The 23,629-nt window shown below is 40.9% G+C and overlaps 1 protein-coding gene across 6 annotated transcripts in view; it reads right to left on the bottom strand.

Annotated features, from left to right (window-relative positions):
- Positions 1 to 23,629, bottom strand: part of cald1a (caldesmon 1a) — a 66,115-nt gene that overhangs the window by 23,237 nt on the left and 19,249 nt on the right. For 5 of the 6 annotated variants that reach the window (XM_085436195.1, XM_085436190.1, XM_085436193.1 and 2 more), the window contains exons 1-3: positions 10,111 to 10,251; positions 9,271 to 9,356; positions 1,045 to 1,182 (exon numbers count right to left, since the gene is read on the bottom strand). In XM_085436195.1, the coding sequence (XP_085292321.1) occupies positions 1,045 to 1,182; positions 9,271 to 9,347 (215 nt within the window). In that variant the 5' untranslated portion in view covers positions 9,348 to 9,356; positions 10,111 to 10,251. Of the gene's footprint in view, positions 1 to 1,044; positions 1,183 to 9,270; positions 9,357 to 10,110; positions 10,252 to 23,629 lie in introns of those variants that run through there. The other variant, XM_085436191.1, reaches the window with a different exon arrangement.

The raw sequence follows: 23,629 nt of genomic DNA, 5'->3' as shown, positions 1-23,629 counted from the left end.
TTTCCTGGCACACTTCCAGCCTACCCAAGTATTGTTGCTGACCATGTCCATCCCTTTAAGATCAGTGTACCCACATTCTGATTTCTACATGCAGCATGATAATGCACCATATAACACAGCACAAATCATCTCAAACTGACAATGAGGTTATTGTACTCAAATGGCCTCCAGAATCACCAGGCCTCAATCCACAGTCACCAGATCTCCTGTTAGAGATGTGGTAGAATGGGAGATAAGCAGCCAAGAAATCTGCAGTGGACCAAAATCTCTGAGGAATGTTTCCAGCAACTTGTTAAATCTCTGTTATGAGGAATTAATGCAGTTTTGAAGGCACAAGAGAGCCCAACCTGGTACTACCAAGATGTACCTAATAAAGTGTGGAGTAAGTGTATTTATATTTTCTAACTAAAATATTCAGTGACTATCCTTCCACCTTGAGGCATGACTACAGCATGACTCACAATACTGTGACCTAAAAGTCTGCCAAACATTATCCTTGCATCTGCACAATCAACAATGGCTAGCAAGAACTAGGTCCTATCTCAGCATCCTTCTGCACAATCCCCTTGTTGTTTGACCACCCCAGGATGTATCTAAGCGCTTACAGAGAGGAAACATTCATCACCACAAAGCAGTGTCTGTGTGACTAGATGTCAGAGCGACCCACCACTTCCACTGTAGCCAACACAATTTATCTCAAACCTGCACTTATAAATTATCCGCAGTCTTATTGTGTTTGGAGACTTTAGGTTTTAGAGAAGTGATTTTTTTACTCCTCATATACACTCTGGCACCTCTCCTTTTGGGAGTTTTCATGGGCTAGTTCACTTAAATTACTAAAGCTTTCTCAAAAACGTCTGGCGGTAGACTATTTAACCATGCAGCTCCACTCCGACACCCTAAACCCAGAAAATGACATTACGTTGAGAGTTTATTAGTTGGACTTTACTGGTGCTCTCTCGCTTTTGCAGCCGATCCAAAAAAAAAAAGAGGGAGCCAATCAGTCGTCTGCTGGACTACGTACGAGAGCTTGTTTTGCTATACCTGTGGCTGTTGGTCATAACCAGGCTGTCTGACTGGCTGCTGGGCTCCTCGCTCTCCTTGCTCTTCATCCTCTCCTGGCGTGCCCTGCGCCTCCTCTCACGGGCCGCCTCCTCTTCATCATCATCATTCTTTGCCATTCTGCGGGAAGACGAAAGAAGAAAGAGAGAGTGAGAAGACAAAGGCATGCATTATCTATTTTCAACTTTCAACCCCTCATCTCCTTTCTCCCTATCCTCAATTTAGCTTAGCAGTTAGAAACTTCAAAGTGAGCGGTTCTTTAAATTGGACTGTAATCTTCGCAGTGACCAAATCTGGTGGATTTACCCCAAGTCCCCCCCACCCACCCCTTCTCTTCTATCAAGTGGAGCTGTCAGCTGTGTAACCACCAATACTTCTTATCGTGGCTGCAGTTTTCACGAGCTGATAAAAACTCTGTCTGGAGACATGGCTTGGCTAAGGATAAGAGAGCAGTGAAACAGTGTTTCTGGCCAGCAGCTTGTACTAGTCCGGTCAGTGCAGGAACGGAGGAAGCAGGAGAGCTGTGTGTGTGTGTGTGTGTGTGTGTGTGTGTACACTGGCCAATAACCAGTGTAATCATTCATAATCATTCATAAGTTCATAATTCTTCCAAAGAATTTAATACAGCATTAAATTTAGCAATCGTATTTTTCCAGAGTTGAATAGAATAGAATAATCCTTTAATTGTCCCACAAGGGGAAATTTGGTTGTAACAGCAGCCAGAAAGACACATAGACAAACAAACAGTACACAGGACAGAAACATACACATTTTTCTTACATATTTACATATGGACAATGGTTACTATATACAGAGTACTGTACAGTTATTAAATTAAATAAAAATAACTACAGATAAGAAGGAAAACCAGGTTGTAGTGCGAATCAGTTGATATACTACAATAAAAACTTCTCTTAGCTGTATTTGGTGCGTGCATAGCTGAAGCACGCATCAATTAAATGATAGACAAGCTCAGCTTTTGCTGAAACGCCCGGGGCTAGATGACAACACTGATACTACTCTTACAGTTATATATATGCAACATATGACGCAATCAAATTAACTGGCCACTGTATATAGTATAAAAGACAAACACAGCTTACAACTAAAGACAAAACGCTACCTGCATTCTTCTTAATAGGCAGCAGGGGACGACTGATCTGCTCTCAAAAAGACTAATGATTTCATAGAAGTCTGGGCAAATGACCCTTGATTGCCTCGCTCTCTGACCTCGGTAAACACTCGTCTTATCATCATTCTAAGAGTCATAAAGGAGGATTAAACAAGATGTGCTCAATGGCTTGTAAAATACAGGATGCTAGCAGGTGATAAAGATGATGTAGCTATCGTGATGTCACTTGGTATGAACTAAATTTTCAAAATAGATTTCTCTTTCTTTAACATGACTCGAAATAATACACTCGACAGGAGTGTGTGTGTGGAGTGTGAAACAAAGCCGTTCTGCCATAGACTTCTATAGGCCTGGAAGTCCTTTTGCAACCAGAGCTATCACTACCTGTTGGCTTTCAGATAATTAAGTTTCAGTTAACTTTTACTTATATAGCACCAAATCACAACAACAGTCATTTCTAGTCACTTTATATTATAATATAAAGACCCTAAAATAATACAGAGAAAACCTCAACAATCAAACGACCCCTTATGAGCATCACTTTGGCGACAGTGGGAAGGAAATACTCTTTTTAAACAGAAGAAACCTCAGGCAGAACCAGGGTCAGGGAGGGGCAGCCATCTGCTGTGACCGGTTGGGGCGAGATCACAAATGAAGCTGCTGCATTGCAATTGGTTAATCTGTGCCATTGTTTTAACTGTGGAGAACTTTAGACAGCAGAATAAAAGTTTACTCCTCAAAAGCAAGCTCAAATATCTGTACAAATTATTTCTTGCATTAAATTCATTCAGCACTGCTACATGGGTCGTAACTCCTGCTGCACTTAAGCACACAGCAGATGATGCATGGTCATTGCAGGTCATGTCTAAAACATGGGCAAACATCTGTTTTTTGCATTATACCTCACACAATCATTCAGAGACATGCTGCGAGTTATAAAATTATTTATTTAACGCAAAGGTTTAAGTACAGGGTGCGGCTGCATGCTATCATAAACAAGACTCCACTGTCCAAAAATCTAACTGGCTTGCAAGCTACTGTATATTTATGTTCTTAAATTTGATTGAAAGCAACAAGTTCAGGCCTTTCTCTCGGGTCTGTCCAAAGTCAGTCTGGGGAATGCAGGAAACTCAAGTGAAGTACAATAGACAGTTTTAAGGAAAAGAGACTACACCCAAAAGTAAAATTATATATCATATATCAAACAATGCAATACTACCCAACACTGAAACTATTCCTTTTTTTTAAGGTATCAAATTGTGCAGTGCAGTGTTTCTGGCCACCTGACATCTATGAACTCAGCTCCATGCTTGATCTGTGTTGCCCTGACTGACCTTTACACTTCCACTGCTCACCACATGCCCAGCTACCTAACATCGCAGCGCAGCCTTTGAGGCCGGCCAGCGAAGCATGCCGTTGCATGTTAATTGCAACACGTGTGGTGAGGCGAGCTAAAGCCGCCAGGGTTTATGTGAGGTTTTACAGCTTGTGAACAACACCCCCCCCTCCCCCACCCACTATGCTGTTCCCCCAACCCCCTCTCCCTCTCATATGAGGCATGTTAGGGTTAGTCATAACAGAACAGATGAATCTGCTAACGCCCAAGTTAGACCTGTGGGACGGTGACATCAGTGACGTCAGGCAATGCTTTACACATGTGCATGTGTGTCTGCTTAGTTTAAACTATTCAGCATCTCCGAGTGTAGAAAATCAGCTTTATCCAGAGGAGGGTCTATCCTGAATTCCAGCCCTGCGGGCCAGTGATATACATTGTACACTGAGAGCGCTAGCACAATATTTACATTTTAGCAAACAAAAAAAATACAAGAAAGAGTTTTTTTTTCTTTTCCATTCATTATTAAGGTCAATTGAGCTCCACTGCAAAAAAAAGTACATTAACCCTTATTTAAAATATCAGAGCAGAGTGATGTTTTTGTGAGACCTAAAAAAAAAAGTAGTGAAACAACAACTGCTGTAATTCCTGAAGGACTGAACCGTCCCAGAAACAGCACCGAATGTCATGAGAAAACGAAAACAGCTAAAAATGGAACAAAGGAGTCCTTGGTGGCGGTGACGACGACAATCTCAGGGTTAAAGATTCCTCAGTAGGAAAAAAAAAGGAAGAAAGAAAGACAGAAAAAACTCCTGAAAGCTGAATTAGCATTCCTGTCAATCACAGCCTTGGCTGGAGACACATACACAACCAAAGCCCTGATTTAATATCCCTTTCCATAGCGAGGCCCCCAAAGTCTATCAGCATACTGACAGAAATACGGTGAGAGGTGGAATGGTGGATAATGGAAGAAAGAAAAAATAGGAGAAGAAGAGAACAGGCAAGTGAAATGGGATAGAGTGAGGATAAAGTGGAGAGGTGGGAAATGAAAAACGGGAAAGGAAGGGGTGTGCACAATAATGGAAAAAGGAGTAATCTGCAGATTTTATCATAGTCGACAACTTTTCCTGTACGAAATGATGTGAAGCCACAGCAATAAATTGCAGGTTACCAGGACACATAGGCGTCTCCACCAGACGCCTATTTCTTGAGTGGCCGAGTACAGCATGTAAATAAAGGAAACCTGCCCATTATTGGTGCTTTACTACGAATGCCGTGGACTTCACCGTGGCAGCTACAGTGAAGCATATGAATAACGTGTGTTTCACACCCTGAGTAGTGTGTTTTCGCTGATTTAAACCGCCTGCATGGAAAGCACACTAAACATCGCCATCAGTGAACCTATTAGGGAGAAGTATGTCCAAATATTTTCTTTACAGCAAAATATCTCAGAAATGTCAGTGAAAACAATTTGGGAAAAGCTCATGAGAAAAGACTTCTTCACCCCTCCTTGGCAAGAGGAGGGACAGAGGGAAGGAAGGGAGAAAAGTGAAGAGGAAGCTCGAAAACAGCGGAGGGAGGGAAAAAGGCTGCTGTGAGCAGATGGGGGAGAGGGGAGTTAAGGAAGGGATGGTTAGGGCGAGGGAGAGAGGGTGGGGGCTTGGCTTGAGCTGTCAGAAATGCTGACCCATTCCCACGCTGGTCTCTCTGGACTGTTTCCCTTCCTACTGCCGGCCCACAGAACCACAACATCCCCCGTCTGTCCCTCCCCCCACCCTGCGCTCTGCTGGGCCAGCTCCAAGAATTCATATTGCTAGCTGTGGTACAGTCCTTCTAGACTGCATTTATTCTTCTACTCGAAGATGAATGAGGTAATATGGCATGCATCTGAAAATAACTAAGAGAGGAAGGGTAGCCTTAACTCCCTTCAATGCTGATGTGGCAAAGCAGCTTAGAAGCTGGCAAAGATTTACGATGCAGGACCGGGTCACGTTGCGAATGGTCCGTTCAACCAGGGCGGGGGACCGTTTGGCATGGCTCATTCACGGAGGATGGGTGTTATTTCCTCAACCCTTCCTAGTCTCTGAGGCAGAGGGCCAGCGCAGATGTAAGAATGAGGAGGAAAGGGAGGACGGTGAAAAGACGTGAAAGAAGCGACGGAGAAACGGACCGTGAGCGAGCGAGAAGGAAGTGGAGAATGAGGGGTTGACAATTTAAGTGGAGGAGCGGGATCAAAAGGAAGAAGAAGCGGGGAGAAGATGAGAGGAAAGGCAGAGGTGACAGTTTAAGAGAGGAGGAGAGGGAAACAATCAGGAGAATAATCAGAAAATGAAAGTGGGTTTTTGGAGGGGTGGGAGAAGAAGAAAGACAGTGAGACCCAGAGGAGGAGGAGGGGGAGGAGGATGGGATGCATAAAGAATGAAGGGAGGAGACAGAGGAGGGTGATCGGGAGGTGGGGAATGGCAAAAATCAAAAATAAACACTTCCCAAAAAAGGAAATAAAAGAAGAAATGCTAAGTAAAGGCCTCAGAGAATAAACATTACCTCATAGTTTAAAATTGAAGGAATAGTGAGACTACCTTGCTCTCAGCACACAAGTCATAGTATTTCTTTGAAACAGTGATCACTCAGAGTAGCCTTCACACAGACAGTCACCTATGTTAGATTAAACTGCTGCGTATGATCAAATGCTTTCTAATAGCCAAATCCAGGAGGATTAACTGCTCAAGTACACGAGTTTCATTTGGGAAGGGAGTGGCAGCAACATTTCTGTAGGCTCCATGAGAAAAAAACATTTTTAACCAAGGCAGATACCCTCTGGTCAGTGAATTGACTGGGAAAATTCCACATCTATGTGCGTTCATTGGCTAAGAAGCGGGGGAAAAAAGGCAGAGACATTCCTTGTCTGATTGCTATAGCGCCGACGAACGGCGTGGATTGCAGGGAATTATAGAGCGCGAGAGAGTGTGAGAAACCTTTGAGCAGAAAAACGGGGTGTATGTGTGTGGCTTTGCTTAATAAAACTGAAATCAAAAGCACGATGTGAGCCACAGCGTCAATGACCCTTTTCTTAGAGCTATAACTGACGTTGATGCAAGGCAGAACAAGGGAAGGCTTGGCTGTCATCCCGACAAACACGCACACTTGTATACTTGGTTGTATTTTTAAAAAGTGAATGGAGCTTGTCAAGCCTTCATCGCCCGATGCTGATACGAAACACACCAACACTCGCTGCGTGGAAGCGTCCTAACATTCGTGCACATGCGCTCTCAAGTACAGTGACATGCACAGAGCTGGCGTGAGGAAGCCCACAATCGCAGCATCCCAGCATGTAGGAAACAGCTCATGGAGACCTGGCCAGTAAACACTTATAATAGCCAGGAATTTGGCATTGCTTCAGCCGTTATTATATTGCCCCAAAGTCTCCTTTTTCTCACAGCACACTCAATGATGGTTGAATGGAAGCAAGCCAACGAGACAACATGTGGTTTTGACTAGTCCGACCAAGAGGGGGCATGTAAATATTGATTGTTTCAATATATTGGCAGAAATGGAAACAATTTAGAGATGTAATCTTTTATCAATAACAGGAGCGGCGCGTCGCCTGCCAGCTGAAATTATTGCTGCTCGGGCCAAATAAACAGTCACGGAGAAACTCCCGCCGAGCTGAAAATGTAAATGTTGAGGGCGCTTACGACTCTGGCCCTTTTTCACTCTCGCTCCATTGCTCTTCCAGTCGGCCCACAACTCTTCTCGGTCGCCTTTTTTTTTTTTTAGTCTACACTTTCTGCCAAATTCCATCTTCTCCATGTAACATAAACATTCCAAAAATGCATAAATAATTCCAGCAGTGGGGGGTTTTAGGCTGTGAAAGCTAACAGAGGCATTGACCTTCACTCCAATCAGCTATTTAGGGTACAGCTGGGGAAATAAGGAATATACGTCTTAAAAGGCAAAAGATAAAGGTTTTAGCTTTCTGAGGCGTCTGATGATTCCTACTTCTTGCTACTAGGCAAGGCAAGGCAAGTTTATTTGTATAGCACAAATCAACAACAAGGTGATTCAAAGTGCTTTACAGAGACATTAGAAACAACAACTAGCATGAAAACATTCCAAAAACATGTTATAAAAATACAATGACATGCGTGACTACGTATAACATGATAGATACCACCATATTTATAAATTCTCTGGTTCAGAGCGTGTAGCATTTTGGCTAGCTTGTCTTATTTTATCTGTAAGTAAGCTGGTGTGTTCAGCAAAAGAGCTCACATAAACCTGTTGTACTAACCAAATGACAGACAGATAATGTTGTCGAAGGTTACAAATGCTATGTAGCTTTTAGCAGCTAAAAAAATATATGTTTCCTTAATGTCTAGCTAGAGATAAAAACACATTAATTTTAGCAGAATGCCAGAAAATCCTGCTAATGCTAATCCATTAAGCATTAGCAGGAGTCAGTTTCACAAAGTCAGTTGTCAACTGTTAGGCCATATCAGATAAACTAAAGTAAGAATACTGTATGCTAATGCGCACAGCTTGCTTTGCTGCCCCCAAGTGACAGAAAAACAATACAAAGCCATTTTTAATTTACAGGTAATTTATTTCTTTTTTTTAGCACCACAAGTAAATATTAAACATTCCTGTACTGCAGTTTGTTGCATCTATTCTCATACTTGCCAACATTTATGAAGCAGAAATGTAGTCAGGCTTTGTTCACCATCTTTCTTCGTTCTAAGCTTTCTATTCAGGTAGGTTTAGTTAAATGACTGAGCAAAAATAGTCCCGTAAGTTCTCATTCTGAAAATAACTTGGAAATACACTTAACGTATCCAGGCATGCATTTACTAGATGAATGACACACTTCCTAGAACTGGATGAATGACTTGACCCTGAATTTTTATTACCAAGTATACCCACTATCACGGACATTTTCCTTAAAACAAGAAAAGCTACTTTACCTTGAGCAAAGGGCCTTGTTCTTTACTACAGTTAATGCCCTTACACATTCTTTGTGTCATATAGATGACTTATCAGAGAGAACCATCTATGTATTCAGCAGTGGTCAGGACTATGTCAGCTTGTTTTCCATGAGTGATGGAGCAAGTAGCTGTAATAAAATGCTTCTAAGAGGCAAGTGACCTTGGCCAGTATCTGCATCCACATCGACCTCATCTCTAATTGCGAGGGCTGCAGCACAGATGAAGAGACTTTTGTGAAAATACCTCCTTGGCAGACTATGTATCAAATCCTCACAATAAAAACCCCTTTTTACTCTTTTTGATTACTGCACTTGGCCGGTTACCACTCAATCAATTTGCTGAAATGAACTTTAGTTTAATCCGTTTTTTTTTCCCAGTGAATCAAAGGCGGTTCAGAAGGCTGTGGTATCTGGGAGAGAAAATTGGAAAGAGAGAGGGAGGGCACGATTGAACATTAAAGGTCATCACGTCTCCTATCAGATTTCTTATCAGCTCTTTTTTTCTCCTTCCAGCCTGGTTTAAGGAAGTCGACATTTGCTGATTGATGTTTTGTAAAAGACCTAGCTCCTGAATCCTTGCTCTTTCTGCTTGGTGTGCGCATCAAAGTAAGTGCGTTGTGCACTGAAACTACCAGAGCCTTGAAATAGTAGAGGCTATTCAAACAATCTAAGCAGCTGGTCTGTATGTGTTCTTTAGGCCACTGCAGAGGATAGATTTCTTAAACACCTTTTGAGAAATCTGCAAACACCAACATGTCTCACCTCTCTGCCTCCAGGCGCATCTCTTCCCGCTTCTGTCTCCTCAACTCCCTGCGCCGCTCAAAGTCCATTTCCTCCATGGCTGTGCCCTACGCGGAGACATCATAAAAAATAGACATTAATTCACTCAGTCAGCAGCCAGAATTTTTTTTTTAAAGCTATAGTCAACCTCTATATGAATATTTTTACATACTCTAATTACGCCTGTAAATTTATTGTTATATTTGTCATATGTGTCATTCCCACCATGGAATTGATAGATAAGGCAATGCGTGTGACTCTGTGATTACTTCTAACTTTTGTTACTGCTGCTGTTACTATATCAGCCGCAGGTGGTGCCAAATCAACCAAGGCGAAAATTTATAAGAATTAGAACTTTAAACACAATCTCTTTCTGCAAGCAATGACAACAACAAGTGTGAGGCCTTGTCCTTCTGTTTAGTGACACAAATTTGATGGAATCAAAGTTAACAAACTGCAGAACCAGAGAGAAAATGATAGAGAAAGCTGTATAAAGGAGGAAAGGAGAAGCCAAGGCAGGATGTTAACTCCATCCCTTACGAGAAACCCTCACTAAAAATACTCTGGAAGGGTACGTGACAGGCTGTGCTTGTGAGGCCTGAGACCACCCAGGAGCTGCTGAGCTTCCCATCACACATCTCTGTACTAAATCAACAAAAACATCCACTATACACCGGGAGGCATAGCAAACAAATGCTAACCGAGCATTTGATTGAAAAAGGTGAGAATAAAGTGATATCTAAAGACCAAGAATGTGGGGAAAGAGACACCGCTTTAAAATGCTTTTGGAAAGCCAAAAAGAAAGAATCATGCATGTCATACCTTAGTTTAGACTTCAAACAATGTATTTTCCCTTCACACCATACCAGCTCCTCACGATGCCTTCTCCAAGCAAAGACACAGAGGCACAAACTTTCAGTGATAGTCTCCCACAGTCCGGCTTCAGCTGACAGAAAAGGCGAATGTTTCTTCTTCTTTCCCCTCCCTGCTAGTCGTCCCTCCCTCCATCCCTCAGTGACCCCCACCCCTTCCTGAGCCCTCTCTCTATCTCTCCCTATCTCTACAGCTAACTTTTCCTGTGTTGTTTACCGCCATGTCAGAGCTTGGCTGAACTGTTTTCGATTTCCTGTGCCTTCTGTCTGCTTTTTCTTCTGTCCCCACAGCTTACTGCACATCAGGTACACGCGCACACAAGCGTGATAACACTACAGCAACGAGCACATGCATGGGAAATGCACAGGAGCGACATTCTCAAAGAAACCACGAGGACAAGAGGTCCCGCTAATACTCAACCTCCCCACTGCATCTTCTCACCCAGTGTCCTCCCCCCTTTCTGAGCCCGTATAGTAAACACGGCCCTGCCTCTGCACTGTGAGAGCTTTTGCTTTTGTGACGAGAAGGAGATGTTCTAAACACCGCAAGAATTCACCGTCTATGTTTAGATGCACGCTTAGTGTCATTTGTGAAACCGTGGGGAGGCAAGCTGCATTTGGACGTGGGGCTATTCGTACAACTGTAATTAAGACGAAATGAGAGCAATAACTAAAAGCGACAAGGCCTCCAAACATCACCAGTGTAATCACATACTTCCTAGAAGTAGCGACGCCAAGGGAGACAAACTTATTAGTAACACAAGCACGGCTGCGAATGAATTTGGAGTTATAGATGCAAATAACAAATTACTTATTCATTCTTGGTGTTTGGATTAGACAAAAAAATGAGCTATGTATCCTTTTTAAAGACATGTTATTTACTCTTACGCAATGATCTGTAGGTAAATTAAAATTAAGACTTAGTTTTCCAAAAGATAAGCGGATTACGTACCCAAGATTTAATTGAATAACAAACTTGAGATAATAGTGTTTTAAACTGATTTATGATGTGCGGATGGGGCTGCTTTCTGAATGAAGCAGCAGCAACATGGGGGGCTGCGTTGTACACTGACAAAAAGGGCCCACAGCAAGACGTCAGAGAGTAACTGTTGTGTACTGAAAATCACTGAGAGGACCACCCACACTTTGCAAAAGCTAACAGAGGCAGAAGACAAAGACGGCATTCCATAAAATTGAGCAACCTGAAGTCACAAGTTTGCGACATTTTTAGACCTTTTGTATAAGTTCAGACGGCCTGAGCCGGTCCGCCGTAAGACGTCTTCAACCTTTGCTGCATCAGACCATTTATTCCATCGTTTATCTCCATCTTTCCACCTCCCTTCTGTTTGTCTTTTTCCTTCTCTCCTCCCCCTCTTTTTTCTTTCCCTGTCTGCCCCAACCTTCTACAATGGCTATAATGACACATTTACCAGTTAAATTACTACCTGTCGAGACTGCCAGACCCTGGCAGAGACCCAGTGTCTAAGTGCCAACCTCTTGAAAAACCTTGAAATCCAAGTTGATTTTATCCTGACAGCCACTAGTTTTACACCACGTTGTAATGCCTCTATCGACTCGTGGGGTCTCCAGGTAAAAGCCCCCAAACAATGGACTCCTATCGGCCAAATGAGGCAAAGAGTAGATCGAGCAAAAGTCTGGGAGCTGGCCTGAAGAATAACAGGCCAGCAGTGCAGCATCTATTTTTGGCTCTGCCAAAATGTTCCTAAGTCTGTTTTAGCATTCTGTGAGAAAAGAAGAGTGCAACCTTTTGGTCAGATTTGTAACTCTGATACTCGGAGCAACTGTCCCCTCATAACCTTTAGACAAGCACATTAATCTCCACATTATGGTTATGGAGCTATGTGAGGAATGCTCCGATTCAGCCTCTGATTTTAGCAGAGGGGACTTGAAAGAGTCTCTAAATTACTCATTCACATGGCAGTTATACTCAGCTCAGCTCCTAACCTTAACCCTATTTTGGTTGCTGAATAAGGGGAATTAATGTGAAGATAAACAAGTAAAAACCAGCTTTGCAAGAGTTATGTGCTTGCCAGCTTCAAGATTTGCAAATGAGGGAACAAAGGTAGCTTGCTATTCCCAAGATTGTTTTTTTTAAAAAGATCATTAGTTAAAAAAATTATGATGTAATCTGTTTTATACACAAATTAAACAGTAGCTATTTTATAATAAAGACAAAGCTAATTCTGTAATTAAGCAAAAATAACTCTCAGATGGTGTATTTCTGTACTTACACTTCCCATTCACAGTGCCTAAAAGAGTAAATTCACACTGTTAAGTATAGCTACATGCAGCTCCAACATATAACTTATAACAGTCAAGTGGACCTCTGTGGAATTCCTAGCCTAAATTTTTGTTAGAGTAAAGAAAGGAGATAATATAGCTATGTCATCCATGCTAATTGTGTCTGTGAAGGTTCTCAGTCATCCAGGTCACCGTAGTCAAAGGAGCTTGCAAAGAAAGCAACTTAAAGAAGTCCAGACGCTTTTCTTTGCAAGCTCCTTTCACCATGCTAATTGTGTTGCTACTGTTAGCTAGCTAACTAGCAATAGCAGAATCTGATCAGATTCTGATCTGATGTTTTGGTGACTTGGTACAAGTGTATTTAATTATCATTTGCACTAGAAGAATTTAGCTTCCTAACTTATAAAGTACACCACTTATAGTGTAAGTGGTGTACTACAAAAAAGTGTACTGATGATATATAGTGAGTTGTTAACATACGACCATGCTCGCTAATATACAAGTTTTGCACATGATCATTTTATTATAGCATACCTGTACAAGCAAATCCATAACTGATAAGCCAGACACACGACAGCAATGCAGTGCATTTAGGCACACACACATGGTCAAGATGACTTGCTGTAGTTCAAAGTGAGCATCAGAATGTAGAAGAAAAGTTATTTAAGTAACTTTGAACACAACATGGTTGCTAAAAAATGGGCTAGCCTGATTTTATGAGAAACTACTGAAAGCAGAAGAGCATCTCTGAACACAACACGTGGAAACTGATTTGCCACAGTTTGCTGTATCAGCACAGGAAAAAGGAAACTGAGGTTTACCAAAGTTAAACAATAGAAGATTGGAAAAACCTTTCCTGATTTGATGAGTCTTGACTTCTATGACATTCGAAGACAGGGTCAGCATTTCCATCAAACCATGGATCAGTTATGCCTTATATCAATGGTTCAGGTCGCTGGTGGTATAACAGTGTGGGGGATATTTTCTTGGTACACTTGGGGCCCCTTAGTAACAACTGAGTGATGCGCGGATCGATACAGAAATATCGATTCCTCCGATACCAGTCATTTATGTTCTAGAATCGATACTCATATCAAAATATCGATATTTTAGTAATTTAGTGTAAATTTGTAGGTTATCATTAACAGGAACAGAGTGGAAAGAAACTATATCATTTGGATTGTCTACATTGGAAGGAACTACTTAGTCTTCCGCCTGCCATAGTCATGTGCAAAGTACGTCTGTATAAATGTGTCCAGCCCCTTGGTGTGCACACTCACAACAATGGCTGAGCGTAAATGGAGTCATGTGCAGACGTATTTTACTTCCACAAACGGTTGAGACGTAGTTTGCAATACTTGTGGCAAGAAAGTGAGGTGTTGTGGCAACACTACTAACCTCATCAAGCACTTCAGAGTAAATCATATCACAGAATATGACGAGCTTATGTTGAGGCGAACTGAAGAGGAGGAGTGGACAGGGACAGGTGCTGCTAGGGCGAGACAGACGCCTCTCATAGAGTCCTTTAGTGCTGCAGGCAGGCAACATGTTCAAATAGCGCACAACTTCAGTTTTCTTATTTCTATATGTTAACTGTGCATTATTAAACGATAAGAACAAGTAATCCGATGTCCTGTAATCATTATGACGCTATAATTTGAGATACAGTAACTGAAATACGTTTTTGTACAAAGTATCGGATCAGTATCGTCGATACCACCCTGAATTTTACTTGGTATCGGATCGGAAAGGAAATCAGTGGTATCGCACATCACTAATTGCCACAGGCTACCAGAGTAGTATCGCTGACCATGTCCGCTCCTTTATGACCATCCTGTACCCTGAGTGTACCCATCCTCTGATGTTTGCTTTCAGCAGGGCATGTGACATGTCAGAAAGCTCAAATCATCTCAAACTGCTTTTTTGAACATGACGAGTTCACTGTTCTCAAATGGCATCTAGACCTCAATTCAATAAATCATCTGCAACAACTGCGTGATGCTATCATGTCAATAGGCATCTCTGAGGAATATTTCCACTTCCTTCGTAAATCTATGTCACAAAGAATTAAGGCAGTTCTGAAAGTCAAAGGGTGTCCAACCTGGCATTAGAAGTGAAAACTGCCACAAATGCTGTAGCTCTACAACACTGAAGAGGAGAGTTATGAGAAGAGTTACAACAGTCACAACTGTGCAGGTGTTCAGGTAAAGAGAAGTACTGCAGTAAACAGAAATGTAAAAGAAACACTGGCACAACCCCAAGGCTTTCTAGTCTCTGCGTCAGTGGAAGAAAATATTTTGTCCACCTGCCACAGTACTTGGTATGCAGCAGAGTTCATGAGCTACTTTCTTTCTTTCTTTTTAACCAGCCACATGATATTTGATCTTTCACAGAAGTTCTACTGTAGAAGGCCTGATGATACACAAGGTGCATTCAAATGTATACAATACAAAGTCATTTTCAAGTAGTTGACAAGATACTGTATATTACAAACGAAGGACTGTAGAAAGCATCACTTCCTAACTATGAGAAAAGTTTTATAAGAAGCAGGATTTCATGTATTTTGACATCAGCTGTCTCCCATCAATATTGACTTAGCTAGACTCAAATTTTAGGGCTTCTCAAGGATGTAAATACTTTGTCTCTATATTCTGACAAACCTTTATGACATCAGGAGCCTCTCTTATTAAATACTGTCATAGGTCTACCAGACTAGCTTGACGTATGTTATTCACCCCGCCTTTATAGTGGAAATAATTTCCCCCAGGGATCAATAAAGTATTCTGATTCTGATTCTGAAATGACTGAAAGAGTCTCTGCTAATAGTCACTTTAGCTTGATGGTAGACAGTGGATCTCTTTTGCAAAGCTCTATGGATTCAGATTTTTCTTTTCGTTTTTTACCAAAACGCATAACAGATACGTTAGACTTAAAGGCTTGAGAAAGTATGCCAAAGACAGCCTTAGCTGACTTTAAGAGATGAGTACAGAGGACAGACATTGAACTGGTATAAGTTCCAGACTAATCTGTCTGAAAGTATTGGTAACTGTCTCTATAAAAAGTGCTGCTCTTGGTATGTCGACAGTATTAATTCATTCTAACAGAGCTTGCTTTTTCATCAGAAAATTCTCAGGACATGATGGAAATCAGTCTGACAAGCAGGAAATGGACAGCTGGAGTGCCGAGGACACTGATTGACTGATTGGTGATACTAATGAGGGTGGGGCAGACAATTACAAAGGAGGGAAATCTAACAATAGGAGGAAGTAAAGCTGACAGGAATAGACAGGAACCAAAGACTATGACATAAAATCAGAAATAACTTGAAAAATAAACAACAAAAAGCACCAAACCATGACACAAAACTATTCTCAATTCCTATACGAAGGAAAAAAGAGACAGGTAAAAACATTATCATAGTCTTACTAATAACTTCAATAGGCAAGATTACAGTAGAGTCGAGTTAGTCAAGATACTGGATACTTTGTAATCAATAGCTAGCACAGCAACAGTTGCTTAGTGCTGCATATTCAGCCAAACACCAGTATTTTAGTGTCTGTAAGTATACACTGGTCCACTTGGGTTGGAATGATGCAAATTTAGTCATTAGAGTAAGTGGCCTTACCAGTACTACAATATAATGCACCAAGTATACAAACATCCATCAGAAGGACCTGTAGTGGACTTGAAAAACTCATAACAACTAGTTGTTTGTGGTTATATAACTGTGTTTTTGTATGCCTCTGCAAAGGGCTATCAACCCAAGTTTGAACTTGTGTTTGCGCTGTCCTGACAACCAGAACAAACAAATTTTGTTTTGCTCATGGTTCTTTGTGGTATTTTCAGCTATGGGAGGAGATTACCATAGCACTTATCGAATGCCCTCATACTTGCTTGGCAAGAAGTTGAGATTGAGTTGCTTGAGTTGAGCTGCTATTTTGTAGGACTACTTATTTAACTTCAAAATATAGAAAGAAAATAGCACCAGTAATTCTAAAAAGTATCTTTAATGTATCTGTAAAATCCTAACTCTTCCTGTTTTTCATGGGCTTTGAGTTTTCAGGTTACAGTCTTATTTATTTATTTATTTATTTATTTTTACAGTGAGCCAGTTGAGCATGTTAAAATGTAAATCTTCTGCTGGCTTATAGCTGGCAACATGGACAAATATGAAATATCAAAAAAATTAGTGCTGTTAGCGTTAATCTCGTTAATGCAGTTATGGCGTTAACGTCATTTTAACGAGATTAACGCTGACAGCACTAATAAAAATATTAATTGTCTTGCAAATAAGGAAATTTCTTCCTTTTTGGAACATAAATTGTCAAAACGGGAAATTTGTTATCAGTGTAGAAACATCAATTTTTTTCAATGCTATTTTTATTAGAAGGAGCAAGAAAGGTGCTAATGTAATTCGGCTGGACACGTGGCTCCCATTTCACACGATTCATATCTTTTTGCCACTAAAGACATTATATTGCACTACAATACATTATTAAAATCAACAATCCAAAAGATGCACTTTTCAAATACATGGAGGCGGTAACTGACACAGTGGGAATCTAACCATTACTCCACTTGAAACTGTAGGTCACGTGCTGTCCTTTGACGGTATAGGAGCAATAAAAGTTGGAGGAGGAAAAAGGGGTAGAGACAGTTCAATCTAAACTAAGATATGATGATAGTGTGTTTTACTGAAGTGGGAAAGATCATTTTATGGTTATTTTATCGCACAGATAAAGCTTCTTCAATAAAGCAAGAAGGAGGAGGGAAATAAAAAAGGAGAACGAGATACTGTTTTCCTGTAGGTAGTGCACACTAACAGCTGTTTTGGCTGAGGCTCTGGGGACAGTTTGAGTTGGGTAAACCTAACGTTTTCTGCAGGGGTAAGGAGTCTCCTGAGAGCAGTCTGACAAGGCTGTTAAAATATGCTCAGCCTGTGTGTAAGGGTGTGTGCATTATGATAAACAGTACTTAAAAAGTAAAATTTACATTTGTGAATGGGCTTGTGTGGGGGGAAATGTCTGCAGATGTGTACAGATGAGGCTTTCTTAGTGCTGACTTCAACTAAAAACTGAATAAACTGTTTAACACTGCAAACATGAGAAACCAAAGCAAGTGCAGTTTGTGTTTATGGTACAATAAATGTGTGTACATGTGCGATATCCATCAACACCTACAGCGCAGTTGTAGAGTTTGGAAAGCTGGCCCGGTGGTTGTGGGTTTCTGCACTATGTGGCTCCTCTCACACGTCCAGGCCAAAGCAACATTAACACGTACAGTCCCAGGATGCAGAGCTGCTGTGGCTGAGCATTCATAAATTCGTGGACGCGTTTTGTCACAACAAGGTCAAGAATTTTTCAATGCTTACATGTTCGTCTCAGTTTTGTCTATAATCTAGTGTATTTTACCAGTTATTTTTTTTAAAGCCTGTAGAGTTTCGTTATGACTAAACTGTTAAAAATTCAATCTAGCTGGAAATTTCTCCTATTGCCGCTTTTTGGGTTTTTGTTTTTTTTTGCTAATACCAAAAAGCAAAAACTAACAAGCCATAATGAAAACTCCTGAACAAAGATGGCCCAGAACAATCAGGAAATTAAGATAAGGAAACATTTTTGAGTCGGAACTATAGATAAAAAAAATTCTGGATATTAGTTAGGGCTGTGCGATATGACGAAAATCTCATATCCGATATATTATATATTACATTATATTATATTGGGGATATATATTGATATATATCCCCAAAATTTTACATTTTCTTTAAATTCTGTGAATCTCGGGCAACTCGACTTGCGTGAAGTGTTTCCAGCTGGGCGTCCTGTACCTGGAGTTGAGTGTTTTGACCGATGCATGAAACTATACATTTTTAGACATAAGTTGTAACGGCCGCCATTTTCTTTGTGAGTATTTATTACACGGCGTGCTGCAGGGAAAAGCCTGTTCTAACAGTTGAGTCTAATGTTTATTTTGAGCACCTGAGCTCTTTTTTGCTTCTTATCCGTAAACTCTCTCCATACTCTTTCACGTGACTCTTGCGTAGGTGGTAGAAGAGGTTTGTCGTGTTTGAGTCTGAGGCGGGGGCCGGTTTCCCGCATAATTTGCATAGTGCAGTTTTCTGATCCATGTCAGACTTTTAATATCCAAACCATGTACATGCTACGTTTCGAAATAAGGACCTCAATTTGTTTTGACTGGTCTTTCTGTTTTTCATTTCAGTTTATTTTGAAAGATCTCGAAAGGATCTTCAGCTTTATTGTGAAAGGTTTATGTGGAAAATAAACAAGCGAACAGCAGAGCCACACGCTGGGTTTACCATCATTGTTGCTAACGACAACATGTAAAAACAGTCGCTTGTCCATCCATAGTGTGGTTATTTTAAATGTAAGAGAAAGAGAGAACTTTAAGAATTTAATATAGCCACTACAGTGACCATCAAAACGATAAAAAAAATATTGCTGTAAACTGTTTAATTTGCGACACCACGAAAACAACAAACGATATAAATCATTATATCGAACAGCCCTAATAACTGCAATGTCATAGCTTGTTAGCTTTTGTTAGCAGCCAATAAAGTTAACATGCTAAGTTCACATTAGCTTATCAGTGAGGAAAGCAAGACACTGTTAAAGAATAAAATTCAATGTGTCTGTGAAGGTTCTCAGTCATCCAGGTCATCTTGCAAAGAAAAGCGTCTGGACTTCACGTTCACCTCTCATCCGAGAAGCTTCTTCAGTTCTAAGGTCAAATGGTGGGGAATCCCAGATTTAAACCTAGTGGGAGTATCCCCCCACAGAGGGACAAAAGGACCCCCTGATGATCCTCGAATCGCCTGAGCCAAGGTGTGAAACTGGGTGTGGGTCCCAATCAGCCAGGGTTTCGGGTGAGCTCATTGTGAAACCTGGCCTAAAATTCAATGACAAAGTTAAATGTCTGAATTCATTCAATTTAATTAAAACACCAGGGAATACTCCTATTCCCCTGCAACTGGTGGCTACCAGACAGTCCCAGAACAGTCACAGGGCCCAAGTGGGCCTTATTCAGTTGACCCTACAGCATAACAAGTTAATAGTTAATATCAAGTGGTTAGTAATCACATGACTGGAAACCTCCAATATAAAAGAAATGCCAAATATATGGCACTATTGGCTCCTTAACCAAAACCTTAATTTATCTCTGTAATGTAGTTTCCAGTTAAGCCTTTTAACTTATCACATATCTCTAAAATACTCACATCAAAAGCATCAATAATTCGTATATGTTTAAAATCTCAAATATTAAACAGCTAGTGTGTGTTGACTCCTGCTTGGAACACAATTCAACAGTGCAGCCAACAAGTGCAGACCGTGTTCAGCTATAATATAAAGAGACAGACGGCTGGTTGGTCGGCTATGAATTAAGTTGAGTACTTGGTTCAGAGTATTCAAGCGTGTCATGCAGCCAAGCTTTTTTTCCTTATTTGTCTGTGTGCGCATCGACATGCCACAGTGTGAATATCAACCACAATAGGCTCTGCTGTCAAAGCTGAGGCCGTCAGCCGCGACTATATATTCAAGGGAACATATTAAGCGGCCAACTGCATCAGAGTGCAGCTCAATCTCAATACCATCTGCTTTCCGCTCACACTCTATCTCCTCCAAAATACATTTTTGAAAGTTTAGCTTCGGTTCGACTGAGGAAAAATTTCACTAAGCGTGAGCCGACGATATTCTAAGGCGAAACTGAGTATCTAAAGCCAGCGCAAAGTGAAATGCAATGTGATAATGTGACGACGTTTTTGAAGATTAGGGTATGAAATAAGAACAGGACCACGAATGCTTTGGATATACCGTCACTGTTGACTTAAGATCTACTGATCAGACAAAATCCTCCCTCAAATCGTGCTACAATCTCCTCTGTGCTGACTTTGGCTGTCAGATGGAAGACAAACCAGCAAGGAAATATTTCGCATCAGCGTAAGGAAGAGACCTGAAGTTTAAAGATGTTAAGTTTCCACTTGGTGAAAAAAAGGAGACTCTTGCATTCCCAGACAATGGTTCACATTCCATAACACTTCTCTGTGCACTGTGAATCATACACACTGAGACAGACCAACTGAAGGTATGTGTTCACACACTTGAAGAAAAGCTCAATGGAATACCTTAAATGCATTATAGGGTTAGCAGGTTAAAGTAAGCATTTATGATGTTAAAACGATCACTGTGAGTCATGTACATGTTACATAAAGTGCGACTCTAATGAAAGAAAATTATTTTTCAATGATAGCTTGGGATCATTACAAATTAGATCTTATTTCTGCAGCATGAGCATTGCTGCCAGTCATAATGTTATTAATATTATTTGCCTTTGGTAGGGTCTTGGAAGTGTCACCCAATGCAATCTAGTTCAGGGTGAGGGACCAGTTTGCATTGGAAACATCAAGAGACTATGTTAGCTTGTCCAGTTCAAGGTTAGCAGGGCTCCACCCTAGAGTCAGCCCTGAATGAGCTGGCCCTTCTGTGGACCCACAAACCAGGAAGCACTCATAAAGGCCTGCGACATATAATGTCATCAGAATCACAAAAATAGATTATTTTTATTCCAAATCCCTTTAAATCTAAAAAAGTCTTAAATGTAACATTAGACCTTTGCCTCATTTAGTTTGTGCAGATCTATAAATGCAAATAAGCCTCCGTTTCCCACCACTCGCCTACAGCCTGCCCCCACTCTTCCTCTCTATCTGTGATCTCATTCACAAGTCCTCCTGCTACATCAAGGAAAGGATGGTTCTGGTTTACACTGCTGTAGTGTGTGTTTGGCTGAGTAAGAGGGGAAACCCCAGTGGTTAATTTGTAAATCACAACACAGAGAGTGTGCTGTTCTGTTATGTTAGGGGAAAGAAAAAGTAACAGAGCGCATCAATAAATTCAAAGCGCCTGAAGCACTTTAGACAAGTCCTAGCTTTCATAGCTAAAGAAAAATGTCTTTAAAAACAACACTTTTACATAGATTAACACGTGTTTGGAGGTGTTTTCTTTACCTACCATAGTCTTACAAATTGCTTTCACCACAGTTATCGTTATCCTCACTTCAAGCGTCTCTCCATTACTTTGCATGTCAGTTTTGGGAGGGGACACGATGATTATTTGACTGTCCAAACAGCTAATACTGTGCTGTTACTCTCAGGTAACCCTTGCTCCAGTCACCATCTACAAGGTTAGTCTGCAAGTTGATGAATTTGTGTTTGAGTGACTGTGATTTCCACAACAGCTCAGGTGGGAAAGCTTAGTGATTGCAAAGACTGTTTGTTTTACTCATGATATGCCTTTTAACTTAAAATATAATAAGATATTTGACCTTACTTTGAATCTTTTCACTTAAATACCCCCCAACCGGTTGCAGATGGCCGCCCCTCCCTGAGCCTGTTCTACCAGGTTTTTTCCTGTTAAAAGGGAGTTTTTCCTTCCCATTGTCAACAAGTATTTGCTTACAGTTGGTCATCTGATTATTTAAGTTTTCTCTGTGTTACTGTAGGGTCTTTACCCTAGGAATATATATTGTGATACAGTGCTATATAAATAAAAATGTAATTGTAATAAATAAACAGTAAACTGCACACAATATCAAAAACATATTTTTGTGTTTATAACTGATCAGGTCATTGTGTCCATGTCCCCACATAGCAACAAAAATAATGATCCAAACTACAAAAGGCAAGCCCCCCGCAGTCTCTAGTATTTATCAGCAAAAAATGTTGTGTAACTTCCACCTTACTTTCTCAAACCGCATGTGTTGTGATAAAGCAGAGATAATAAATAAAACAGTTTCAATTATCTCTCAAAATGACAAATCTTTTTTGGACAGGAAGCTGCAGCTTGATACTTTCTGCATTCTTGCGCTGCGTTTTTTTAAAAACAAATGATTCTCAATGCAGCATACTTCAGTCCCGTGTTTTATTTTCCACTGTCAGCGGCGATAACACAGCTGAATTCTGCAGGCTGTTATTGGTTATATATTTTGACTGTGACTCACTGTTCTTTTAATATTTTCTCCTCTTCCTCCAGAGCACATGCATGGGAGTTTTGTACTGTTCATCACACTTTAGGCTGCGCAAGATCCAAAGATATTTTGCCCTTGTTTTTTCTTTTTGCTGAGAGACAGCTTAAGACACCGACAAGCTTCACCGGCTAACATTCCCCTGCAGGCTGAGGGTGTGTTTACGTGTCCTTAAACACCATGCCTGAAGCTAAGTCACACTTAATTTGCAATAAAAATAACACCAGAACACGCCATCCATCATCTGAATCTAAGCTTTTTTGACTTTCAGGTTTGATTGCACAGATGTTCCACCTTAAACTGCAAACGGGTCTCTTTTATTCCCATTTATGAGGAGATCTAACTATATCCGGCCTCAAAATCTTACTTGAAGCTCTTAAAAGTTTACCACTGAAAAGAGATGATAAATTCTGATTTGTCAGCTGTTGATCCAATTTACCAAATGAAATCACTGCTCAAATGGAGTCGATGTAGCAGTTGGCTGAAAAAAGGAAAGGCTATAAAACACTGTCTTGCTTTTAAATGTTGGTTTTAAGGGGTACATTTGCATTAAGAGTTGGATTCTTTCTGCCCAAATCATAAATAATCCTGCAACGTCTCTGTGAAGCAGCAGCGGTCGAGAGCCAATATAATTCCGCTTCAGTCTTTGACTTTTTAAAGGCTGTGTCCCTTTTAAAAGTGCACTTTCAGATGCTACACCCACAATCATGCAGAACTGGGAGAAAAAGCATTCCAAAAAGTACAAATCCCACACAAAATAGGGATGTTTGGACGGCATCAAAAGGCTACTGCTCACTGGCAGTGCTCCATATGACCAAATATGGAAGGAAAAAATGCTGCCTTTTCCCGTAACCAAACTGGGAAAAGGGAAAAAAAGGGAAGGTTTTCTTGCATGCTGTGTGCACAGCGAGATAGAGCTCTTACACTCACTCCGCAGTGGCCACAGAGCTGGCTCCTTCCCAAAGCAGCATGACTGATGGTGATGTCGGACCTGCCGTGACATCTCAGCCAACACTGTCGGGCAAGCGCACACAAATACGCAAACACCTGCACGACTCAGGAGTCATGAAAGAAAGGCACACCAATCTTTTGGCTGCGGTGACGTTTCATTTTTAAACACACAAAAAGCTTTCTTCGCTCTCGCATATGAGCTCTATACCATTCTCAGCAAT

This window comes from Copadichromis virginalis, linkage group LG17, assembly GCF_057382275.1.
Source record: "Copadichromis virginalis isolate Kocher_CV1m ecotype Utaka linkage group LG17, C_Virginalis_male_GT1.1, whole genome shotgun sequence".
In the NCBI taxonomy this organism is placed as follows: domain Eukaryota; kingdom Metazoa; phylum Chordata; class Actinopteri; order Cichliformes; family Cichlidae; genus Copadichromis; species Copadichromis virginalis.
Note: the sequence above shows the minus strand (reverse complement) of the source record. Positions and strands in the feature narration are given on the sequence as shown.